We start from the raw sequence: 23,772 nt of genomic DNA on the forward strand, positions 1-23,772 counted from the left end.
CTGAAATTGTTTCTTTTTACTCGATTACCTACGTGTAGAATTCTATTGTAAAATATAGTAATGTTCCAAATAAGATATATTACATATACTCTGGATTGTCCGCGAAAGTATTATAGATCCGCAAAGGTATTTACAAGTCGCTCTTTCGTACTCTCCGTGGGTAGATCATCTCGTGCACCAATCCTCCTCTTCACTAACTCAGCGATTCGTTGGTCAATAGCCGGTCTCGTGTAATCTCGCGATGCGGAATACGCGTTTGCCATTGTTGTCAAGAAGAAGAAATCGTGAGTGTCAACGTATAACTGAAAGATTATTCTTAAAGGAGAAATATAGCTACATATACGGATACGATACGTTTAAATCTGACAATTCCTCTTCGGTCGGAAATTATGCGTATAAGGCGGGACGAATATAAATAAATGAACATCGCAGAGTATTTTTTCAGAAGTTGAAAGCCCAATAGTGATTTTCTTCACGGAGCGAAAAAGTTTCAAATTATAAAAATAATATACTTTGTTTTTATGTTGAAAGCCCAATAGTGATTTTCTTCACGAAGCGAAAGAGTATATATGTATACACGTCAACTATATATAAACTATATAAATCTTTATAAATAATGAAAACGTACAATACTTTTATTCTGAGCCGCGCAAGGAGCTTCTAACAGATTGCAATTTTCTTTAATTAATAATTTCAATACTTTTATAAACAAAATATATTTTATCTTTATCTTTTTTTGTGTATATGTATCGATTTTTGATAATTTAAATTTTTGTCGATCAATTTTCTCGATCAAAATACCAATGTCGGTAAGGTAGCTGATTACCTTATCTGTAATTATCGACATCGTTTGTAATTACCGACGTCGATCGTCGGTGCTTTGCAAAACCGCTAAAATTTAAACTCCCAGAAACAGACAAAAAAATAATATAAAATAATTGAAAAATAATATTTAAACAACCGAAGGTTGGCAGTCGGGTCGGGAGAAAAATATAATAAACTAAAAATGGCACTTGTAAAAGAATTTCTAAAGAATTTTAAGTCCACGGGTTTAAAATACGAAAATTTGAGTTCTCAAATACATATCATCAGAGAGAAATGTTAAAAGAATATATAATCAATTCAAGAATTCCGTTAGGTTAGAGCGTTACAATTTCGAAAACTTTACTTATTGTAAATTCCATTTCGTTATCTACGTCAGCATGGAAAATTGTGTCAGTATACGGCGCGCAGTCGTGTCATGATGCGTGAATATTTACAGATACAACGCGCACGCCCTGAGTACGCACTACGCCTACAATTGGTGCAACTTCACCTTCACATCGATGTCGTGGCGGCGGCGGCCCGTGTGTAGGTAGGACGCAAACGGTACAATTGCAAAGTGAGGTTAGCGGACGTTGTACGCGTGGACGGATCGCAGGATAGCTCCACGACCGAAGGCTGAATAATTTCAAATTTTCAAAGTTAGGCAGACAGAATCGATGCTGTCGCCGCGTCCACTGTTCTCGTGGCGCGAAACGGGCTCGTGTAACAGTTTCGTGACGTGTCTTCACCGGAGTCGCGTGGCTTGTCGTCTGACAGGTGCGAATCAGCTGTGTGATTCTGTACATTATGTATTTCGATAATATATCTTGTAATATCGCGTACCGTCACACCGCATTGTAACGAGACGTGGACGTCGATCTGTTGGAGAGCCTCGATTGCGATAAATTGTAATAAATTTGTTTTCTTCCAAGCCTCACAATGATTCCATTTAACCCATTTCCTTCGCGCGTGATTACCGTACGAGTAAACGATAACATCAATGATAAAATGCAATTTTATGTTGATTTACGTCACTATAATTTTTTAACAAATTTTATCATGGCTCATGTATGACTGACATGTCTATAAGTTGATCTATTATGCTGAAAATTAAGCAATCCTTGCTTGCCATTAAAGTTCTGATAATATTTAAACATTTTATTCATTAGACGTAATTTGTCTAACAAGTTTTAGACTAAAACTCTAACTTTGTCTAAAACTCTTTGAGTTTTTTCTTTTTATATTTATTACATAATAGTATGAACAATATTGTTAGTTTCTATCTAATCTTCTATAATAATAATCTGTGTAACTTATACAGAGTTTATTTTGCAACTTTCAGACAAATCCACATGTCTACATCAAGATATATAATATTTATTCCAAATTGTTGCCTGCTACTTCATTGAACAGAGAGATGGTATAGATCATACGATATGTCATTATTATGAGAAAGGGAAAAAGGAGTTTATGATAATACAACTGGTGGTATCTTCAATTAAGAGGACTTACAAAAATATGCTAAATATTCTGCTCTACCAAGCACAATGTTTAAATTGGAATCCTACATAACACCAGTGATTCTCAGCTATGTAGAGAAATATGTAAAAAATTTTAAGCCGGAACAGTCGCAGGTATAATATGCGTACATACACATACATACATATATACGTAAAAAGTTTTGCTGGATTTATATTAATTTTATTTTCTAAAAATGTATACTTTCTTTTATTAATATCGATAGTTTGAAACAAGAAAAAGGAATGTCTACATAAGGATAAAGAAATATCTATAAAATAGTTATATTGTTTCCACAAAATAACTTTGATCGCTCTTGTTTCAAAGTATCGAATGAGTTAGTAATGTATTAAGCAAGCACATTTAATGATACTTTTTTAAAAGAGATAATTCTTTGAGATACTTCAGGGAGAGAAACGTTTCTTTCAGGTATCCTTGTGGGGTGGAGATGCATCATTTCAGAATCTGGATCTACGATTAGAGGTATTGGAGGAGCAACTTAATCTTCCATTTGTCTTTGTTAGTGGCCATATTCACGAATTGTTGATACATGTTCCTTGGGTAAAAATTACATCTGAGCCAATAGTTGTTACCATTAATACCATAGGTATATAGCATTGTTATCTAATATTATCGAATATATAAAAATATTATATTTTTTGAAGATATGTTAATGCGTTGTTAATTTTTTTATAGAGTGCATTTTAAAATTGAAAGATGAGAATACCACAGAAACTAATACAACGACATTACAAAAGAAGAAGGAAATGGTACAGTAAGTATCGCTTCTTGTAATCTAAAATTATAATGAAACTTTATTACTTAGTATTTATTTTTTAATGTTATTTATTTCGTTAGATTTTTATTTATTTATCTGATAGTTGTTAGTATTTATTTATTAATATATATTTAATTGTTTAATATAAAAAATATATATAGAATGATACTTAATTTTTCATGGCAGAGAGGAAGCTCCACCTGGATATATTAAAAGTATAGTTACGAAAGTTATTAATAATATTACCATTCACTGCAACAATCTCATCCTGAAATATGTGGAGGAGGATATTGTACTTAGCATAAATGTCAGATTTTTAAGTATGCAAACTGTCGACAATAAATGGGAGCCAGCGTTTGCCGGTAGGTATTTTTAATGCACACAATTACAAAGTCTGAAATTATTATTATTCATATAAAATTATGCTTATTATTAAAGCTTTTAATACATTTAATTAATGTTTAGAGGTCAACACTCAAGAAGTGATGCTTAGAAAAGTTATTACTATCCAAGACTTGACGTTGTGTTTAGATAAAATGGATGCATCAGGAAAGATAGAGATATATCAGGTATTTCTGAAATATATCTTTACAATTATCTTGAGAAATGTTGAAGATATGAGAACATGTCTCATATTGAAAAAATATCACGCAATTTAAATAATTTGAATATTAATATAGGATCCTGTTTTGTATCGATGTTCAATGACAATTCGAATGATTATAAACTATCACAACAACAATTCGAAGAGAGCATCTATCACGAGACTTGATCTTCATTGTGAGAAAATGGAATTTAGTATGACTGAACAACAAGTACCGATGCTCCTGAGATTGGCTGCCTTAGTGCTGGCATTACAAACAAAGCAATTTCCACCAAGCAAGGAAAAATCTTCCATTACTGTGGATGAGAGAGACGATGTTGCACAAGGTTCAATATTGTTTTTTTGAATGCTGTCTCGAATAGTTTTATATATTTTGAGAATATATAATATGATATTTCAGATGATACAAATCAGATAGCAGGGACTTCCACAGATGCAGTTGGATGGGGTGGATGGGCTTGGGACATGATGTCGTCTGTTCTACCTGTTGACTGGGACAATAATTGGTCTGCTGAGCAACAAATGGCATATTCTGGTCATACTATACATTTAGGTGTTTATATAGATGATGCTACTTTAACATTTAAGGTATGAATATGATATATTTCAATGAGAATTGTTTCTGTTTAAATAATCATTCTGTGGAAATAAAAAACTGAATTTCATGCATTTTTTACAGACTGTTGAAAGTGTCAAAGAGCAGTTATTTTATAAATCTCGAAAACTTAGGTACAAATCCTTTTTATCACTTCGGTTAAACGGAGTTGTGATAGATAGTTTAATTCAAGGAATTGCAATGACGACTTTCCAAGTTGGAGTGGCATGCATACAGCTTTATCCACGAGGAACGTGCAGCTGTGGACATCTAGAAGTTGCTGACGGTGTACAGGTAAAGTGATTAATTATTATTGTCAGATACGAAATTAAATGGAATGTCTGAGAAGTAAATTATTATTATAGCCGCCTCTTTACGTAACAGCTGGGAACTTGAATACTGATCATTTGAAAGATTCATTGTTTGACAAAGATGCCGCGGAAAATAAGGGGAAGAAAAGGGATTACAAACAAGGAATAGATCATCACTTGACGACAATTTCGGGTATAATATAATTTATTTACAACATAAATAATATTTATCTTCCCGTAATGAACATAATGTCCCGATTTGAGACATGCGTATTGTCTGGGTTACGTACAGGAAATAATAAAGTTTATATGTTTTTTAGTTGAAAAATTATTAGAAAGATGTCCAGCAATTGTGATGGCTTACGTTTATTATGTGGAATTACCCGAGGACATAACGCCTGAAAAATTGCTCGAATTTGGATCAAATTTCGAATATAGGTGTTTGAAAAATCTTAAAATAATCATGTGTAAGAGATAAAAAGAATTCCTACAAACGACTTACCTTTTGCAGCAATTTTCAGGAACGCAGAGTAATAAGATATGTAACTGGTGATCTGACAGTCAGATTATGTTCCGGTGTTTTTCATCGTATTGATACCATCAAACAAGCTGCCGCAAAATACGATTATAATCCCTACCTTGTACTGAAACCAGGTAAATATGTGTGTCAATGTAGACAGATTTGGATTTAACTGTAATCTTATACTAAATAAAAGTTGTAAAAATAGGAGCTATATCTAAAATTAAATTTTAGATCCTCTCATCGATGAATTGCCTCCCGTTACGTTGGAAGAATATGAAGCACTCAGGGAAAACGTATCGATGACAGAAACAAAATTTGTATTAAAAAGGGCAACGCTACAATTACAATTGGCAGACCATTGTGTCGTAGGAGTACCACGACAACGTAAAATAATCGAAACTCGGGTAAGGTATCTCCATTATATCTTTTTTTTGTTAGTTATTTTAGATACTTATAGAATAACGTCTTTCCAGATTGCACCATTATCTCTAGCTCTTACAGATGATCCTTTTGTAAGCATTGAATGTGATGAAGCAACTGCTACTATAGTGCAGCCTATGTATCCATTTAGACTCGTAGCTTGTGCATCAAAATTAACAGACTTATCACCAGAAATGTTTATTCAGTGCCATGCGATTACCGATATACAAGTAAGCAAAGTTTTATGCACAATATTTATCATGCACATCTTCAAGATTAATATTGAAATGCTTCTATAGGTGATTGGAGTGAAAAGTCAACTTCATTTAACCAAAACTTGTGACACCTCAATAGTAATGCCTTACTCAGTGGAAGCTTCTTCAAAAGTATTGTTGTATCCTCAATATTGGCGAGACATAGACATGATTCAAAAGTCATACTCTTTTCAATCGGATAGTATTACTATTACGGGGACCAAGGCAAAATTAATGGCTGCAGTGTCCATTATAACTTCCGTTTTGAATCCTACAGATACAACGAATCCACTTACCTGTTCTACTCTTTTTAATGATGCCTGTCAAGAGAAATGTATGCGAATATTAAATATTCTATTTTATTATATTATACATTTTTTAGTTTTTTTAGTTTTATTTCTCAAAATATAATTGAATTTTTTTGTACATTACAGGTCCAGTGTATTTAGAGTTATACCTAGAAAATATAAATTGCAAGAACGTGTCATCTTCGGTTACGATATCAAATGAAATGAATATAAATTCTATAAAAATCTTTGCACTCAATGATTCTCAACAAGCCTTTATTCTTTCGGGCCCAGAAAATGACAGCAGGTCTGCATATATATTAATAATATATAGTTTAGGAAGTTTTAAAAGATTTTGACTTATTGGATCTTTATATTCTTAGTGATGCAGGAAATGTACCGTTGTTGTCTACTGTAGTACAATTTCCTAAAAACGTTGAAACGCAAACACATCCATCTCTTGTTTCATTTAAAATTTCCGAAATCAGAGCTTCCCTAGACCCACTTTTTTTTGAATGGCTGGAATATCGTGCCACTTATCACAAAGCGGGAAGTGTACATGTATTACGTTCAGATAGCCAACAATTGATTACCGAAGGTACATCATCCGATACAGGTACCCGAAAAAAAACATTTCCGAGTCTACACGAAAGCGTGCACAGTTCGTCAGACAAAGAGAAAAAAAGATCGGCTGTGACAGAAAAGTCAAAAACGCTACGAAATGATGAAACGCAAAAGAAAAGTGAATTTAAAATGGAAGGGGAACAACAGGTATTAAAATTATTCGCAAATATATTATTATTTATATACATATCAGCAATTATATCGATCGATTACTGTTTATTGATACAAAAATTCAATTTCTTTTAACTCAAAATATGGCATGTTGGCATGTATTAAAGATAGAAACAAATGATCTAGAACTTACAGAAATCGGGAATATTGGTCAGATTAGCAGAATCGTATTCGTGGTGGTGCAGTCTTGTGCTAAATGGTTATATAGGACATATTATCATTTATATACCGTCTGATACAATGAGTGGTATTGGAGCTGATGGTAAATATTCTAATTATGTACAGATAAAAAGATGATGATCGAATTACCTTTAAATTCGTTCTCATTATTATTGTTGATGAGCCTTGTCTTTTTAATAAATATTAATACAGTTATATCTTCTATAATAATAATTAATTATAAAATATATTACAAGGCATAGAACAAGCCAAGGACAGAGCTTTAATAGAAAATCAAGATCTACAAATAATGATAATAAAGCTACCAAGTCTCCTTATACATTCATCTAATCTGAATGCTGAGATGCTGAACCCATATCTACAGAATCTCCCTGCTAAATTACCAGAATCTATGTGGACATATCGTAAGTTTATCTATAATTTGCAAAAGATAAAGTACAACTTGTTATTGTTGTTATTACTATTTCAGGAATGCAAAGTTTTCCATGGACGTTAAGTCTTATCGATTTTCACTGTTACACATTGCAACAGCAGACACAAAAGAACTTCATAAAGAAAGTTACGTTAAACGCTACAGTAGCTCTTACAACTAAGACAGCTGCAACTGAGTTAAATACACTTACTGCTTTAAGCGTTTGTGTACATATTGATAATTCGCCTATCATTATTTCGCTTTCGGAAGATCAGGTATTAATTAATTTTTTTTTATTTTTGCCTAGCTCTATATTAAGTGCGACGAAAGGATATAAATTTCAATATGCGTTTATGTACTTCAGGTTATTTTTATGAGCAGTATAGTTTCAAATATCATGAAAGTATTACAAACTTTCTGTGGTTCTCAGAAAGACAATGTAATTGTACCACAGATGAACAACGAAATGCAAATTGTTCTTCCTGCTATACCTCAAACTCCGTCCAGTCCGACTCAAATAATGTATCAAGAGGATACCACCAATTCAACCATGTCTACATCGAAAGATGAATTGGGACATGGTAAGCTGAATTTATTTATCTCTTATTTGTTTTTGTCATTAATATATACAAATTTTTACAGAAAAAGATGGTTTAGTTGTAACAGCATGGATTCAGTGGACCATAACAAAGGTAGCAATTAAATTATACATTATGGGACGAGAGGACACACCTTCTTTAAAATTAATGTTAGAACTGGAAGATATTATAACATCGTTAGATTTGCAATCGGTTTATATGCAAATAAAAAATAAGATAACAACAGCTACAATATTCCATTACATTAGGTAAATTAATTTTTGTAAAATATTTGTACATTGTATAATATCAAAATCTTAGCAGAAAATATTTTGAAAAACATTTTTATTGTTATGTGCAATAATTGTTTAATTTGTACATTTATATTGTGATTTGATAGAGGTCCACACGCATCAAATTGGGATGTCGGTGAATATGCCGGGTTGGTACTTTGTGGAAGGGAAGATAATTTAGAGAAAGGTGATGATTCTGGTTTTATAAGTTTTACACTTACTCGTGCAAAATCTGGAAATGTATACACACGTTGGGGTACTCAGAAGCGTTACAAACCTCAGAAGGTAGGATAATTATTCAATTATTGTACTTAAAATCAGTCATGTTTAAATTAAGAATATCGTTTATCTATTTACTTGTGAAACTGACTCTGTGATACTCTAATATCTAGAAAGAATTGCTGCTTGATTCTACGTTGTCTACGAACGGTTACATTTCTGAAATACTTATCAAAATGCAAATGGTCGATATAATCTTACCAATTAGTGTAATTAGCAAATATGCTCAACTGGTGAAACCTTTTACGTGCCTGAATTCATCTACTGAAAAAAACACGGAATCTATCCGTTATAAAAACATGGTAACACCATTAGTTGGCATAACCAACTTAAATAATGAATCGTTGCCATTGATACATTTGGAATTCAAAGGTTTTCGTCTCATGATGCCGACTGATACGAATAAATTACAACACGATTTATTGATGCTTCAGGTTGTAAACCATTTTGCTCTTGTATAATTTCCTTATTATAAAGATTTAATATTTAAACTTATTTATTTTGGTATTATATTATATATTATATAGTTGGACGGAATTCGTATTACGCCGGATGCAGAAAATCCAATTTGTAGAGTTCCATTGCGAACCGACATTTATCAACTGGCTGCTCGAGCAAATATATTAAACGTACCAGGTTCGGCTGTAGAGGATCGACAATATCAAATTAGTGTTAAAGGAGTGTGTGCATATACCACTACTTGGAACAATTATCAGCTAAGCATTAATAAGGTTTACCATCAAAACTGTATTGTTTTTTCCATAATTCTTAAGGAAATATTTTATACATTCTCTAAACTGTAAAACTTAAAAGAAAATTTTTGAAACATCCAGATTTGATACAAGCGTCATTGTTTTCAGAGGATGTCTCAATCGTACTTATATACAATGAACGAGAATCCAGCATTAGAGTGGAATAAGCTCGGGAATGGTAGTAGTCTAGATCCATACTTTTCAACATCTCCAGTATTAACGAAGTAATACAATTAATATAATTTAAACGCGTAAAAATTTATATGTTAATTATAGTATTCTAATTTTAATATTTAATCCTAGATTTGATCTCTGCTTAATTATTGCCCCAGCTGTCACATTTAAAGGAGACACAATTGTCTGTGGAAGCGCCGTTGAAGTAAATTGCATTACAGACATAGAATTGACAATAAATTTAGATCAAATTAAATTAATATCAACGCTCAATAATGAATTTATGACGTTATTGTCTGGAAATTTCGAGAAGCTGGACGATAAAAATAGTTCTAATAATATAGTTCAAAGATTTCCTTCAGGAGCTCAAAGCATTAAACCTATTAGCTGGCTGAAACAGACGTCAGATGATTCAGATATCGACTTCACAAAAGATAGTGGTGTCGATTTTGAAATGTCCAGCATGCATTCCACAATAATTGTAAGTTATCATATAACAGCGTTTCATGATTTAATTCAGAATTTATATTAAAAGTAATGATTTTCTTGTAGGGAAGGCCCATAGTTGAAACTATGATACTTCCACCGTTTGAATTTTTAGTAAATTGCGGAAAGATAACATTTATCCTATACGAAGTCCAGAATACATTCCCTGATTTAGAGGATAACATAGTGAGCAATAGTTACATTGGGATTAATATATTCAATTGCAGTATTTTAATATTATTATTAAAATATAAATATTTGTTTTTAGGATATACACAAAACTGACTGCGAAGACGATAATGACAATGTAAAACAGCCATTACTTTACCTAATGATCAATCAGCCAAACATTTACTTCTCTCAGCAACATTTATCTAAAAAGATACAAGTACGTATTACCATTTTACTTACAAAGAATTAATACGTTATTTAATATTAATGTGGCATATTATCAAATATTTTATTTTAATCAATATTGTTGCGGAATTTATAGATATCTTGTTTCGATATAACAACAGCGCTCGGCGATGCACAAAATCTAAACGCAATACCGAGCGAGAAGGATTTCAAAATTTATATGATAGAAACAAAGCATGGAGATCCACATCCAGACACGGGTATCCCACCTTCTTTTGCGACAATAAAATCTGAAATAATTCTAGGCAAAAACCGCCAGTTTTTCATTGAAATGGGACGACCGACAAAAGTACATCTCTCTTTATCCCGGCTCAATCAACTTTATAACATACGGAATAAGGTAACTCAACAAAGAATGTATAACATATTCGTATATATTTTCAACAGTTCTACATTATATCAATGTTCTAGGTATTATCGTGTTTTATTGATGACGACGTGCAAGTACCTACAGAGAAGAATGAAACTACGGATATGGATTCGCAAAATTTAGCAGTGCCGACGAAATCGAGGAAATTCAGTGTACCTGATTTACATTTAAATACAAGACAGATTGTATTATCCTTGAAGACTGACACCGGAGCAGAAATTATTACCAGTTTAGCATCGTTAAACGGAAACCTATCGACACTTCTGAGACCAGACAGAATATATTCAAATCTGTCCATAGATTCTTTCATTGTATCTGCTATCTTAAATGGGAATATCAAAGTGCTATTAAATCCATGGTGTTGCAACGTAACGACTTGTTTACTTTGGGAGTCTTCGTACAGTAGCGAGATCATTCCACAAATACAAATACAGGCAGACAGTGAAAGTCTGTATCTCGATTTCGGACCGGATCAGATAAAAATTATGAAAATGGTTATGCAAGATTGCCAGTTACTCTTAAGCGAGTTCGCCTCGTTGTCTACGAGCGAAAATAGAAATGAGAAGCAAATCGCGCTATCGACTGAACAACATTACAAGGATGATCTGAAGGCGGGTGCATTCCAGTTCGTCGATGGCACTGCGGACGAGTTACCTTTTCCGTATCAAGTTAGTTAAACTATATAAGTCACAAATAAAGTTATAACCAAAAAGGTTGTTCTTAATCTTATTTCTATTTGCAGGTGGTATTCTTTGTTTATCCTCAGCAAGCGATGGCTTGGAGATATCCGCAACCGCGCATGTTAACAAGGATACACATTTCTCCTGTTCCATTTGAGGTAAGTGAGAGTGCTTAGTATTTTGACCGATCAACATTAGTATTCAGCTTGAATACAAAAGGACGAATGTTTTATGAAGATATAATTTTCTCTATTTCCAAGCTGTGCGAAACAATACGTTTATTTACTCAATTTTTCGTTATAGACAGCGGATGCGGATGGTGATTACATCGACAAAGTTCCCTGCATTCTCGAATATTGGAGCGATAGTCACATGTCGTACCAGCGTTATGCCGATTTTTATCTATCGGAAACGGATTCTTACCGATTGGATCTGCCGGAGAAGGCACCGGCACGGGCAGTAGCTTGCGTGTGGCGCGTAGTTATTCTGTCCAACGGCAAGCGACCGATCTCGAAAAGCATCGTTTCCGCTCGTGCTCTCGCTGCCTGCCTGCGTATCGATTCCTACTTTAATCCCTTGTTAATACCGAACATACAGATCGCCTTAAATATCGGCGTCCTCCATGTATCGTTGTACAATCATATCGATACGAGTGTATATAATAACTTGCCGCCGCCACTAGACAAATATACTCTAAATGGAAAAATTCCCGAGATACAATGTTTCATGTCCGTGGAACAGAAGGGAGCTGTTCTGGTATTTAATAAGTGGATAGATGACTCGATACTGCTCGACATCGGCGGCAGCTTGAGCGTACACGTATTGGATTACAGTCATTTAACCATGCAGGAAGTGCTGGATGCACTGGAAGGGAGATTTCAGTTGTCGTTGTCAGAAAAGATAGACGCGTCATTAACGTGCAACCCGTTTACATTAAAATTAGGACCAGCAATAACTCACACTCTCGCAGTTTCCACTCATTTGTGGCTGGCGTCTTTTGACGAAGAGGAAAAGAGCGTGATTGTCCTAACTCGTTATGTAATAGCCAACGATAGTAACATATCCATACGTTTCGGTCAAAGCGGCACTGGAGATAGTATACTTCTCGAAAGCAGACAATGTAACTTCTATTCTTGGCGGCAGATTGGCAATCAAATGATACGGATATCAATCGAGGAGAATGCCTGGGTATGGAGCCGGCCTTTTCCCGTCAACAAGGACGGCATTCAAGTGATAGAATTCAATAATTCGATGATTGGCACGGCGGTCTTCGTAAACGTTACGTCGCTTTCCGCCACACAGAAGCTCGTAACATTTTCGGGGCAACTCGTGATTTCCAATCAATTAATGGATAATTTCGAGATGAGATTGGTAAAATACGAAGAAGAAGTTGGCTCTAAGGTAACGGTCTCCAAGGAGGTCTACTCCATACCAGGCAAAAGTTTTCCGTCGTCTATCATGCTTGAAAATAACAAGAAGATGGCTATGCGGCTACGTTTCACTAACTTGACGCACTTATCTTGGACCGGGGACATTCCATTGCAACCTAATATCAAATGGGGCCAACCGTGGCTCGTCAAAGTACCTCTTCAAGAACGCGGTCAATTTTTGAGCATCTGGGTACGGATTGTGACGCAGATGATACAGGACAAAATGAAAATTCTCGCGGTACTGAGTCCCCTCTACATGATCAGATCGCACCTACCGGTACCGGCCAGAGTACAGATGGAAACGCCGTCTCTAAAGATGTCATCTAGCACGATGGTGAACGGTCGTGGCGAGTGTCAGCAGCTGTACTGTCCCGGTACGTTCGAGCACTTCCATCAGCTGACGTTTCAATTGGAATCGGGGGTTTCCGCCTCGAATCCTTACGTGCCGCTTTCGTACAGCTCCGTGGATCAACGGAAGTTTTTTCGAAGACCCGAGGTTGAGGATATCGATAAAATTCTGCGAGAACTCAAGGACAGAAAAGACGAGGTAAAGTGGCCTTTCCAGGGAGATGACACCGAGGAGTGGATATCCGCGGAACAGCCGCAGACGCACGTACAAGTGAAGTACCAGGACGCAGGACTGGTCTCCAGCACCCTATTGCTGGAACTGCAGCCTTGGTGCTTCGTAATGAATTCGCTAGGCTGCCACATCTCGTTGGTGTCGGAGGATACGGAGCTCTGTCAGATCCCTCACTACGGCATAGTCACGCCGCCCAAGTTGGAGAGCACCTTTCACGTGGGTGTCGGAATCGGCGACACTTATTACACGTCACAAACGTTGCAATTGGCGCGACTCGATTGGAGCCAGAGTTTCTACATGCCTCGAATCTGCGGCCTCGTGCCGGTGGAGGGGAACATCAAGACATTCGTGGACTGCGGCACGAGCGTGTCCATCCTGAGCATCGGTTCCTCCATGCACCAGGACATGCGCCTGGTGCGGATCACGAGCAGCCACGTGATCGCGAATCTGACGCCTCAGGAATTGTGCGTGGCTACGCTCGCGGTACATGAGGAAGCACGGGATCTGCAATTGCCCCATGATCTCACTCCCTGCAGCCTGAATATCTCACCGTCCGAAGATCAAAGACAGGGCACACCGATCGTACAGTGGTACACCTTGTACACGGAGAGCAACGTCGAGCCGCTTGTGTTGTACATATCTCTCAGCCTCGGCCACAAGTGGTCTTGTCCGATTAGAGTGGATCAAGCTATGAGTCGCAAATCCGTCGTGATTCCAAACGGTTCCTCCACCATGCCGGTCATTGTGACAACGCAGGAGGATAGAGGCAGCACGTACGTCGTGATACACAGCGACGATCATCCGCAGCTGTTGATCGAGAACGCCTGCGGCTTCAAGATCCTGTTGGGACAAGCCGACGAAAGAGGGAACGAGATATTGCCGGACAGCGCTCATTTCGCATGGATATGCGAAGTCGACAGTGGAGCGACGTCCCACTATTCTCTTCCCTGTGTCAGTAACAGACTGCCCGACACTACGGTTCCAAGCGCGTCGAACGTGTTGTTATTTTCCACCGTGCAGAACGATCAGGCGGTAGGGAAGGCAAATCTAAAGTGGTCGAGAGGCGTAAATCTGTCCGCGTTGTCATCTACACCGATAGATCAATATCTACGATTACCCTTGTACGGCGATGTAAAGCTCATAATGCACAATCGCTGCTACACCACTCACATAAACATCGTACCTATCTCCCAAATTGAAATATCCGCCCAAGACATCAGGAGCAGATTGCTGCGAAAGAAGAGCACGGTGAAAGATCATGATACCGCGTACAATAATCCTTCTCAACTGAGGAGATCGGAAGAGGATAAGCTATTGTCGTACGTGCAAAGTTCGAGTAGCTCGACTTCACTAACGAGTTTTTTCTCAGCCCAAGAAGATATATTGGCGACGGAGCAGATGCCTACCTCGAGTTCAAAGCAATTAATTCCGAAGATGACAAATACAAAAACTTGCACTGACGAGGATCGTTCGAAGTCCACTAACGACGCTAATTCGACTAATTCGAAGGAAGGCTCTGTAATCGTTTACCTGCGTGCATGTACTATTGTTATCCTTCACGATATCAATGAAAATGCACAAAGAATCGAAGTCGCAAGCCTGTCCATGACAGACTTGGTCGTTACCGTAAATTCAAAAGCTAGATTTATTAATCTCTATTGCTATATAGGCGACTTGCAATTAGATAATCAATTGTTCGATCAGGGAGGTTTTGACTTCCCCGTAGTATTAATAAATCAGAATCCGTTGCCGAACAGAGAGATAGCATTTTATAGCAATAACTGCTTAATGACGAATATGGAAAAGATCAAACAAGATTCTTTGATAGCCATCGAATACATCTGGGAAATAAACGGAAATATAATAGGTATATATTTTATATGTATTAATTATATCTATCTCAATAAAAGAGAAATATGTAGATAACGAATGTTTTTTTAAACATATTAATGTTATTTATTTCATGAATAATAGTATATATTTCTCTCTGTTGCAGCATCAAAAGAATATCGCATGAAAGTTGCACCTATTAGCGCATACATCGAGGATACATACATAACGCAATTATTAGATTACGCGACTTCGATGATACCATCGCGATTGGTATTGGGTGACGGTCTTAAAAAGATGCAAACGATAGCTGCGTCGAACGCAATATACATACCGGACTACATTATGATGGATTCGAAAATTTTAAGCAAACCACTGAGATTGCAGAACTTCGTGATAGAGCCGGTATCGATTTTGCTAAGTGTTCATACTTCTATGCGACTTTACATTGCCTTGGATCATTCCCCGCTATATTTCGGTACCTTTGAAAGAAAGAACCTACTGACCACTCCTTACAGACTTGGAAATGCACTTACGATGCATTATTTATCTGGTGCCATATTCGGAGCAGGTCGGTATACATTCATACATGAAACAGTTATTTTATATACATTAATTTGATATAATAATAGAGTAAGTAACCGACATTACATCTGTTTACCAGGCTGGGTAGTTGGATCATTAGAGATACTTGGATCGCCGGGAGGCTTGGCGCAAGCACTTGGATCTGGTCTTAGAGATTTTGTTTCATTACCATTCCAAGGACTGCTACAAGGTCCATGGGGTTTTATCGTTGGAATTACACACGGGTCAGCCAGTCTGATGAAACACGTCACAGCAGGTACAGAAACTGTTAATATTTATTTCATTGCTTTGGATACTTGAAAAAAGTGAATAATATCTCGATTTACGTATCCAGGTACTGTAAATTCCGTAACGAAACTGGCGTCTAGTGTTGCACGGAACTTGGATCGTTTAACATTGGACGAAGAGCATCTTCAGCGACAAGAAGAGTCGCGCAGAATGCGTCCTCAAGGCATGGCGCAAGGACTCTACCAAGGCTTAACTGGTCTTGGAATGAGTCTGCTTGGTAATTTTTTTAAATATTATTTTAGAATGCAAATGATAAATTTTAAAAATTATTAGAATGCAATAGCTAATTGTTAATTGTTAATTAGCGGCCGTGGCGGGCTTGGCGCATCATCCTTTGCAGCAAGTATGGTCAGGTGAGGCAACGACCAAAAGTTTAGTCACCGGAGTTGGACTCGGTTTAGTTGGTGTCGTCACTAAGCCATTGAGCGGTGCCGCAGAGCTGGTTGCTCTCACAGGTCAAGGGTTACTGCAAGGAGCTGGATGGAATTCGTTACCGACGGTAAACTCAAATAATAAATATCTTCCAGTTCTAATAGTTTCACATTTTACTCCCATATTGATTTTCGTGTATTTTTACAGCCACGTCAAAGACCAATCGTGCAATATACTACTGGCAATAACAGTACATCTGTGCGGTATACCTGGCGTTTATCACCCTTACTCGATCACAGTCAAGACAGTATCCTTCATGTAACCAGCGCAGACTATGTGATTCATCAGGGCAGTAATCGCGCGGTGACACTCGTCCTCACGCGACAAGCTTTATTACTCGTTAACATGGCAGAAGACAGCGTAGAACGGATATTTTCGCTGAAAGAACTGACAAGCGTCGATCACATCACGGAATCGACGATGTTGTGTTTATATTGTCCGCCAACCGCAATACAATTGAGCAGACCGTTATCACCGGCTGAACACGAGGTAAAATTCAGATGTCAGACACAAATCATGTAAATCTAATACATATACACATGAGCTTCTCTTTTCTTTAAGATGAATCAAGAAATGAGGGCGCGAGTTGAGGAATATGTGCGGACAAGCAGCACTGGTTTGGCCAGTGTATCAACCAATAGCGACAGACAATCTGATACCTTTGAAAGAGCATCCCCACATCCAGAACATACACTCACGTTTTACGTTTGTCCGGATACCCGTAATTATTTATTATCACTGTTCAACATTGCCAAGCGACAAAATCAAGGTTCCGGTTTCGCCGTTTTGTAATCAAACGTATTTCCAGACGATTGTAATTAAGCAATAGCTGAGAAGATATTTTAAATATTACTGTATGGTCAAATGCATCCAAATTCGATATGTCTTTTGAATATTAAAGTATATCGTACTCTTTGGAATGATATTCCAAAAGCTACGTGCAAACAGTATTATAATTAAAAAGATGAATTAAAGAAAGTACTTCCCAAATTTCTGAGTAAATAAGATTCCAAGTAATCAAGGTTCCAAGATGTTTATAGTTGAATGCCTATCTTTACTTCTATTAAAATACATAACACAATTGTCGCTTTCGTTTTATGTAGAGAATGTATATTGCGAATTTATAATGTATAAATTTATTATAAATCTAGTGTACAAGCTAAACAAAGTATACAAATTCTGTAAAATATTTATGTTACTTATTTAAAAAAAATCGTGCAGAAACGTACAAATTAAGAAACAATACATGAACTTTGTTTCTAAGTATATATATATATACATATACATATATATACATATGAGAAATGAAAAAATAAACTTTTATAAACATTATTTACACACATAATTATATATGTACACACATATGTTATGTTGTATGTGCCAAAACATTGTGAGCAAATCTACTATCACTGAAATTGTCGTGAATTGTGTAATATTGATCTAACGATTCAGTGTGTTACATACAATAATATATTTTGCATACTGTGGACAAAATCTGGCATATAATAAATGCTAAAAAATTGAATCATACTGATTTATAATGTTTATTAATTTATATTATACTCGTATTGTTATCTATTTAGAGTATTGTCATGAATCCGTTCAATCTCGCTCGACTTATAAGAAAATCCACAAGATTTACACTGGCTATTTTCAACAGATAATAATACTTTTCGACATATCACGTGTTTACATGGAAGCCTATAAAAAATACTATTTTTACAGCAATCACATTTGTTAGATATATCATGTAACTCCACTTTTTCTGGTGTGCTAAAGCGTTTCATATTGGATAACAGTAAATCTAATTTATCATCCCTGTTCTGGTTTTGAGAATTATGTGCTAATTTGGAAGAAGTTGAAATCTTTGTGAGCTGTTTTGGTTTTGTTATAGCACAGGCAGTGGGTCGTTTAGGCATAACTGCTATCGGCAATTTGTGGCAATATCTCTTTATACACTGCGAATTATCTGTTATCTGTTTGCATGCACTTGGTTTAATATCTTCAGCAGTCCTTTTTAACAAATTCTTATGTAATACACACTTTGGTACTTCAATTATTCTTCTGTCTCCCGCTATAGCTGAAGCTGGATCACGACCTAAGACTCTTGGCATTCTCTTTACTTCATTCCGATTGCTGTTGTCCAGTAGAAATTTGTCAATTCTTGACTTGAGCGCGGTCGCCATGACTGGTCTACGGTCGTCATTAAATCCCAAGCCCGTGAATGGATCTGATAACGGTCTACCCCAAATTGCTTCATTTTTTTCATGTTTCTCTAACGTCGTCTGATCTATTACATTACCACTGGGTAGTATAACTGGTTGAGTCATTAATTCCCACGTAATGGAATCTAGGAAGCTTTCGGGGACTTCCAAAGTTGCATCATTCTTCAGTCTGCATATGTATGAAAAACATGTATGTTAATTAACAGTTAATATTATACAACATATCACATAATTTATAATCATATAAATTGTATAATTGTATAATCATATAAATAATCATTAAACCTGTTATTATAATTATGTATACCTGTTGTCTCTGGTGTCTATAGAAGTAGTGTCAGTTTTAAATTCAGTTACATGCAATGGCGACGGAGCTTGACGTTTGGCCCATAAAGTGTGCACGCTTGCTACAACATCTTTCCCACAGCGTGGAGATACCGTTCCCCATACTTCAATCTTCCCCAATGCTGGCACTGAATTTACCGTTTTACATATTGTTATACGTAAAACGTGAGCGTACTTAGTTAGGTGTCTCATAGAAGTTTTAATATAACGTCTCAAGAAATTTGCTGGCGTAGGGATTCCTGTGGGATCAATGTCGCCCGAATAAAACAACAATCCAGCATCGTGGGAACCTAGAAACCCACTGGATAACAAGGTATACGGGATGTTGTTGTCGTTGGTGTTCCTGGAGGAAAGCTGAAAGCCCGACGACTTCTGCGATCCGACGGCTGGCCAGATCAATACATGATTGAGCGACACGTTGCAAAGAAACGTGATGTCTATGTGAATCGGTGGTTTGATGCAGGAATACGCCAGATACCCTTTGCCGGAGTCGCTTATCAAATTGGTCACTTCGTATCCGTCCGTGCTAACAGCACTGCATTTAATTTCTGGGCATAAACGAGGATCGCAAAAATTCAAGAGCATCTTTCATCTATGTTTGTAGACTGCTAATGGCAATACAGTATTGAATATTGTAAAATGCATACGCTTTGCGCGTAGTATTAATTATCGTGAAAAAATCACTGACAGCATCGTCACAAGTTTAACCAGACTGACGTCTGAGTTCTGAGTTCTGACAATCCTGACATATGCCCACGTTTCTTTCTTCTTGTTTTCTTCTTCTTGTAATGACAATTGACACTTGATTTTCAGGTTAAGATTCGATATGGCGAACGACTATTCAGGGATTCGGGCGCGATTTCGAAATGTTGGCACTATTGTGCCGGAGTTTCCAACGTAAAGGCACTTTGATTTGTCGAGGGCCGAGATATCGAGATAGGGGGTCTATTACGTATCTTTTCACGCGAGGTAAAAATGCGAAAAGTGAGAGAATTTACTAGAGTATCTACGATTTCGGCTGCGGTCCATTTGACGCTACAAATGCTTCGAAGCGTTCTTCTTCTCCTTCTTTCTTCATTGAAAGAAAGGAGAAAAGGAATGCTTCGAAGCATTTGTAGCGTCAAGTGGACCGCAGCCCCTTCTTCATTGGTCGAAATCTAGTAAATCTGTTCACTTTTCGCATTTTCAGCTCGTGAAAAGATACGTAATAGGCCCCCAGAGAGAAACTGTCGAGAATGTCGAGATGGAGTAATAATAATACATAATAAATAATACATAATAATACATAATAATACATAATAATACATAATAATACATAATATAAATACACAATAATAATACATAATAATTATATGGTAGGGACATATGGCACCTTTGATCTTTTTCAGCCAATTTTTCAGGTTCCGCCATCTTTGGGTGATAAGTACTGTGTGAATAAGCCTATTCTTTTTTTTAGATGATCTTGCACGGTTCACCTTTCCTCTTTTTCTTTTCACTTTGGAGAAAAAAAAGAGACGAACTATACTTTTTAATTTAACAATTTAACATTAATTATCTGAATATTAGAAATTTAAATAACATTTCCAAAAAATTGTCTAGAAATTTTTTATGATTGCAAATATCTATCCTTTTCATTAGACAGAAGCTCAATATACAAATTCTCTATGAAATAGTATCCAAACTCAAATAAATATAAAAGATTTAATAAATATTTTGACAATTAATTAATGTTTATAATAATTAAAGGATTAAAGAGAAATAAAAAGATATAATATCTTTAGATAATTTGAGACATATCTTTCCCATTTATATAATCTATATATAATTACATAAAAATATTATATTAAAATGTAAATAAAATTAAAATATGCCAAAATATATATTGCACCAAATAATAAAATTTGTAGTAATAATATAATATAAGAATAAGATACAATAATGTCTTTCTTTCTTAATAACTGATGAAAACGAGTCTAGTTGTCGCCAATATATGAACCTGCAATAATGCAAATTCCTGTCTGTTTACAAACGAAAAGCTGTAATTAATGCATTAAAGTCTGTGTATCAGCAGTGAAATCGCGTAAGATTTCATGAGTCTTCTTTGTGTGTGAATTTAACACAGAAAGAAGATGTGAGATGTGATAAACCACGGCCGTCTTTATTTCCCTAGACGGCCGTGGATAAACACGAAACACACACACACACATATCATCGAAAGTTTCCCGCGTACGAGATGTTCATTTGTTAACGACGGGTAGTCCTCGCTCTTCGTCTAATCGGTCTCGCGTCGCGCGTTTCACGTCTCCTCTCCTATTCCAGTTCCGACATCCGAATCTTCCGATCACGGGGTCACGTCGGGGAGAACGAAAACTCGAAAATGTATGTATACATATGATATTAATATATATTATAATAATTATGATATATTATATATATACCATTTATACAAATTATTTTACTTTTTCTTTACAGCAAAAAGCAAAGGTGCTATCGTTGATATGCCAAGACAGTGTCCGACCAGTCCGACGGCAACAGCGGCACCATTACAGCGAGTACAAGACGCAGAAACGACGACGACGACGTCGCCGCCGCCGCCACCGCCGCTAATACCAGAACAGGATACGCGTCCGGCGACGGCGATGGGACCATCGTCGTCATCATCAGAAAATGAGACGATGATAGCACCGTCGCGGTCGCCGCCATGGTCACGACATAGCTCACCACAAAGAGAGCAGGACGTGTCACCGGTGTCACGTAAAGTAAGTACTTACAATACTACATCTCAATATAATATTTATTTATTTATTTATTCGTTTAGTTATATTGTTGATTTACTTACGCACGCATGTTTATACGCACATACACACGCATGCATATAATAGTAATATTATGTACATGTATAAATAAATATGATAAAATTTTTTCCAGCATCTGAAGGATTTGGTGCATCGGGCGTTCCGGAAGAAGATGGCAAAGTACGCTAGAATGTATGCGCAATCAGCGTATATTCCACCGCGGCCGGTGTACTATCAGTACTATGCGTCGCCCGCAGTGCCTGCAGTGCCCGCACCGCGTGCACCACCCGCACCACTCGCACTACCCGCTCCTTCTATTAATGGCGCACCAGCTCCACCGAGCTCGAATAGGCGTGCACTACTTGGTGCTGGACGTATTAGACCCGGAGAGTCTAGGAGTCATCAAATAAGACAACCTGCGAATGTACCTGTACCGCCCACATCACCTGCGTATGTGCCTGCACCTGAATTGCCCGCATATGTGCCTGCACCGCCCATATCACCTGCGTATGTGCCTGCACCTGCATTGCCCGCATATATGCCTGCACCGCCCACACCACCTACGTATATGCCTGCACTGCCTCCATATGTGCCTGCACCGCCGCCAGGGTACATGCCTGGATACATAGTGCCGCAAGGATGGCCTTTCCGATATTAAAAAATATATAATACTATATTAAAGATATAATATATATTATATTATAAAATATATATTAAGAATATATATAAAAGAATATATGTAAAAACATTGTGTTTACACCTAATTATACCTTAAAATTAAAATGAGAGGGAGAGAAAGAGAGGGAGAGGGAGCGAATTTGTGTGTGACCGAATGAGCGAGCAACGAGATAGATCTTTATTAGCTTCAGTAGCAATTAAAGTAATGCAAAGAATATTACATACACTTACATTATTTACAGTTTCTTATTGACTAATTATTGGTACGAATTATTATATTACACTTCTACTCGCTCTCTACCTTTTATGTTACATATAGGCTGCGTTCGGGGAGCGCGCTATTAGCGCTATTCGCTTATTCTATCCTTGTTCTACACTTGATGAGCGATAAAGATAGAATGATGCAATAGCGCTAATAGCGCGCTCCCCGAACGCAGCCATAAACTGTAAAATTCAGCAAATATTGTCAACTGACACCTTCACGTGACAAAAATAAGTGATATTTTTAATTTTCTTTTATTTTTGATATATACTCGACTTCGAGCTTCTTATTCCTTCATTTTTTTGCGTACTTTAAAGGCTCCTGAGTACTCGCTGTTTCTGACGTCATCAAACAAGGATAGAAGCGGCGAGTACCCAGGAGCCTTGCCTATATTCTCAACTCTCTGAGGCCGGTATTCGGCTGCGTTCGTTTTGGGCGCTTTCGAGCTGAAAGCGTCAGTCTATCTTTATTGCTCATTACATGTCGAAAAAAGATGGAGTGATGCTTTCAGAACGAAAGCACCCAAAGCGAACGCAGCCTTAGCGATAAAAACGCGCTTTTATTTCTGAGATGCTATAGTGTATGTAACATGAACTATAGCATTTCAAAAATAAATGCGTGCTTTTATCGATAAAAGAGAGTTGCATGAGAACATGGCCATTGCAATTTTGTAAAGTCAATTCAAAGATATCTTAATAAACCAATATATATATATATATATATATGTGTGTGAATTTTAGATATAGTTATTAATTTTTATAAAGCTTATTAAATTTCCTTTTATGAGAGCAACCGCGAACAAAGAAATCAAT

The 23,772-nt window shown here is 36.6% G+C and overlaps 4 protein-coding genes across 7 annotated transcripts in view; 2 read left to right on the top strand and 2 right to left on the bottom strand.

The window, feature by feature from the left end:
• Kl-3 (dynein heavy chain 8, axonemal kl-3) overlaps positions 1-13,304 on the bottom strand; it is a 35,933-nt gene extending 22,629 nt beyond the window's left edge. Inside the window, exons 1-2 of the mRNA XM_071714615.1 lie at positions 13,216-13,304; positions 135-302 (exon numbers count right to left, since the gene is read on the bottom strand). Coding sequence (XP_071570716.1) covers positions 135-302; positions 13,216-13,263 — 216 coding nt within the window. The 5' untranslated portion in view covers positions 13,264-13,304. The remainder of the gene's footprint in view (positions 1-134; positions 303-13,215) is intronic.
• On the top strand, positions 1,222-18,180 carry Vps13b (vacuolar protein sorting 13B). Of its 4 annotated transcripts, none has more exons than XM_071714612.1 (39): positions 1,222-1,354; positions 2,147-2,438; positions 2,752-2,929; positions 3,019-3,097; positions 3,287-3,462; positions 3,566-3,669; positions 3,781-4,030; positions 4,105-4,292; positions 4,384-4,593; positions 4,665-4,803; positions 4,931-5,048; positions 5,122-5,264; positions 5,365-5,537; positions 5,607-5,783; positions 5,853-6,141; positions 6,242-6,401; positions 6,478-6,865; positions 7,016-7,151; positions 7,306-7,473; positions 7,539-7,756; positions 7,846-8,062; positions 8,124-8,328; positions 8,460-8,637; positions 8,745-9,065; positions 9,159-9,362; positions 9,492-9,607; positions 9,687-10,038; positions 10,110-10,229; positions 10,312-10,431; positions 10,537-10,800; positions 10,872-11,498; positions 11,573-11,668; positions 11,814-15,387; positions 15,517-15,921; positions 16,015-16,191; positions 16,270-16,440; positions 16,529-16,722; positions 16,803-17,144; positions 17,217-18,180. In XM_071714612.1, the coding sequence occupies exons 2-39, from the start codon at positions 2,352-2,354 to the stop codon at positions 17,445-17,447; spliced, it is 11,295 nt and encodes a 3,764-aa protein (XP_071570713.1). In that variant the 5' UTR covers positions 1,222-1,354; positions 2,147-2,351; the 3' UTR covers positions 17,448-18,180. The 4 variants fall into 4 exon arrangements, with proteins under 4 accessions (XP_071570713.1, XP_071570710.1, XP_071570714.1 ...); XM_071714609.1 differs by having other exon boundaries at positions 1,246-1,712; XM_071714613.1 differs by having other exon boundaries at positions 1,246-1,712; positions 7,025-7,151.
• LOC139777278 (RING finger protein 37) lies at positions 18,176-20,130 on the bottom strand. Its single transcript, XM_071714614.1, has 2 exons — positions 19,188-20,130; positions 18,176-19,049 (listed from the first exon to the last, which is right to left on the bottom strand). The coding sequence occupies exons 1-2, from the start codon at positions 19,808-19,810 to the stop codon at positions 18,227-18,229; spliced, it is 1,446 nt and encodes a 481-aa protein (XP_071570715.1). The 5' UTR covers positions 19,811-20,130; the 3' UTR covers positions 18,176-18,226.
• A 1,331-nt stretch (positions 20,131-21,461) lies between these two features.
• Positions 21,462-22,768, top strand: LOC139777273 (uncharacterized). The gene is made up of 3 exons (XM_071714606.1): positions 21,462-21,604; positions 21,698-21,984; positions 22,154-22,768. Exons 2-3 carry the CDS (start codon positions 21,724-21,726, stop codon positions 22,676-22,678), a joined length of 786 nt encoding a protein of 261 aa, XP_071570707.1. The 5' UTR covers positions 21,462-21,604; positions 21,698-21,723; the 3' UTR covers positions 22,679-22,768.
• The last annotated feature ends 1,004 nt before the right edge of the window (positions 22,769-23,772 follow it).

This window comes from Temnothorax nylanderi, unplaced genomic scaffold (genome assembly GCF_030848795.1).
Source record: "Temnothorax nylanderi isolate EJ_2023f unplaced genomic scaffold, tnyl_v1.0 TNYL_tig0143_pilon, whole genome shotgun sequence".
Taxonomy (NCBI): Eukaryota; Metazoa; Arthropoda; class Insecta; order Hymenoptera; family Formicidae; genus Temnothorax; species Temnothorax nylanderi.

What these genes read in the sequence shown, in the direction of transcription:
- Vps13b (XM_071714612.1), top strand. Translation starts at nt 2,352, where the DNA reads ATGTTTAAATTGGAATCCTACATAACACCAGTGATTCTCAGCTATGTA. An exon ending in TGTTACCATTAATACCATAG is followed by an intron (nt 2,930 to 3,018) that starts GTATATAGCATT and finishes ATTTTTTTATAG; the next exon opens with AGTGCATTTTAAAATTGAAA. An exon ending in AAATGGAAGGGGAACAACAG is followed by an intron (nt 6,866 to 7,015) that starts GTATTAAAATTA and finishes CAAATGATCTAG; the next exon opens with AACTTACAGAAATCGGGAAT.
- LOC139777278 (XM_071714614.1), bottom strand. Translation starts at nt 19,810, where the DNA reads ATGCTCTTGAATTTTTGCGATCCTCGTTTATGCCCAGAAATTAAATGC. An exon ending in ATAGACACCAGAGACAACAG is followed by an intron (nt 19,050 to 19,187) that starts GTATACATAATT and finishes ATACATATGCAG; the next exon opens with ACTGAAGAATGATGCAACTT.
- LOC139777273 (XM_071714606.1), top strand. Translation starts at nt 21,724, where the DNA reads ATGCCAAGACAGTGTCCGACCAGTCCGACGGCAACAGCGGCACCATTA. An exon ending in TGTCACCGGTGTCACGTAAA is followed by an intron (nt 21,985 to 22,153) that starts GTAAGTACTTAC and finishes AATTTTTTCCAG; the next exon opens with CATCTGAAGGATTTGGTGCA.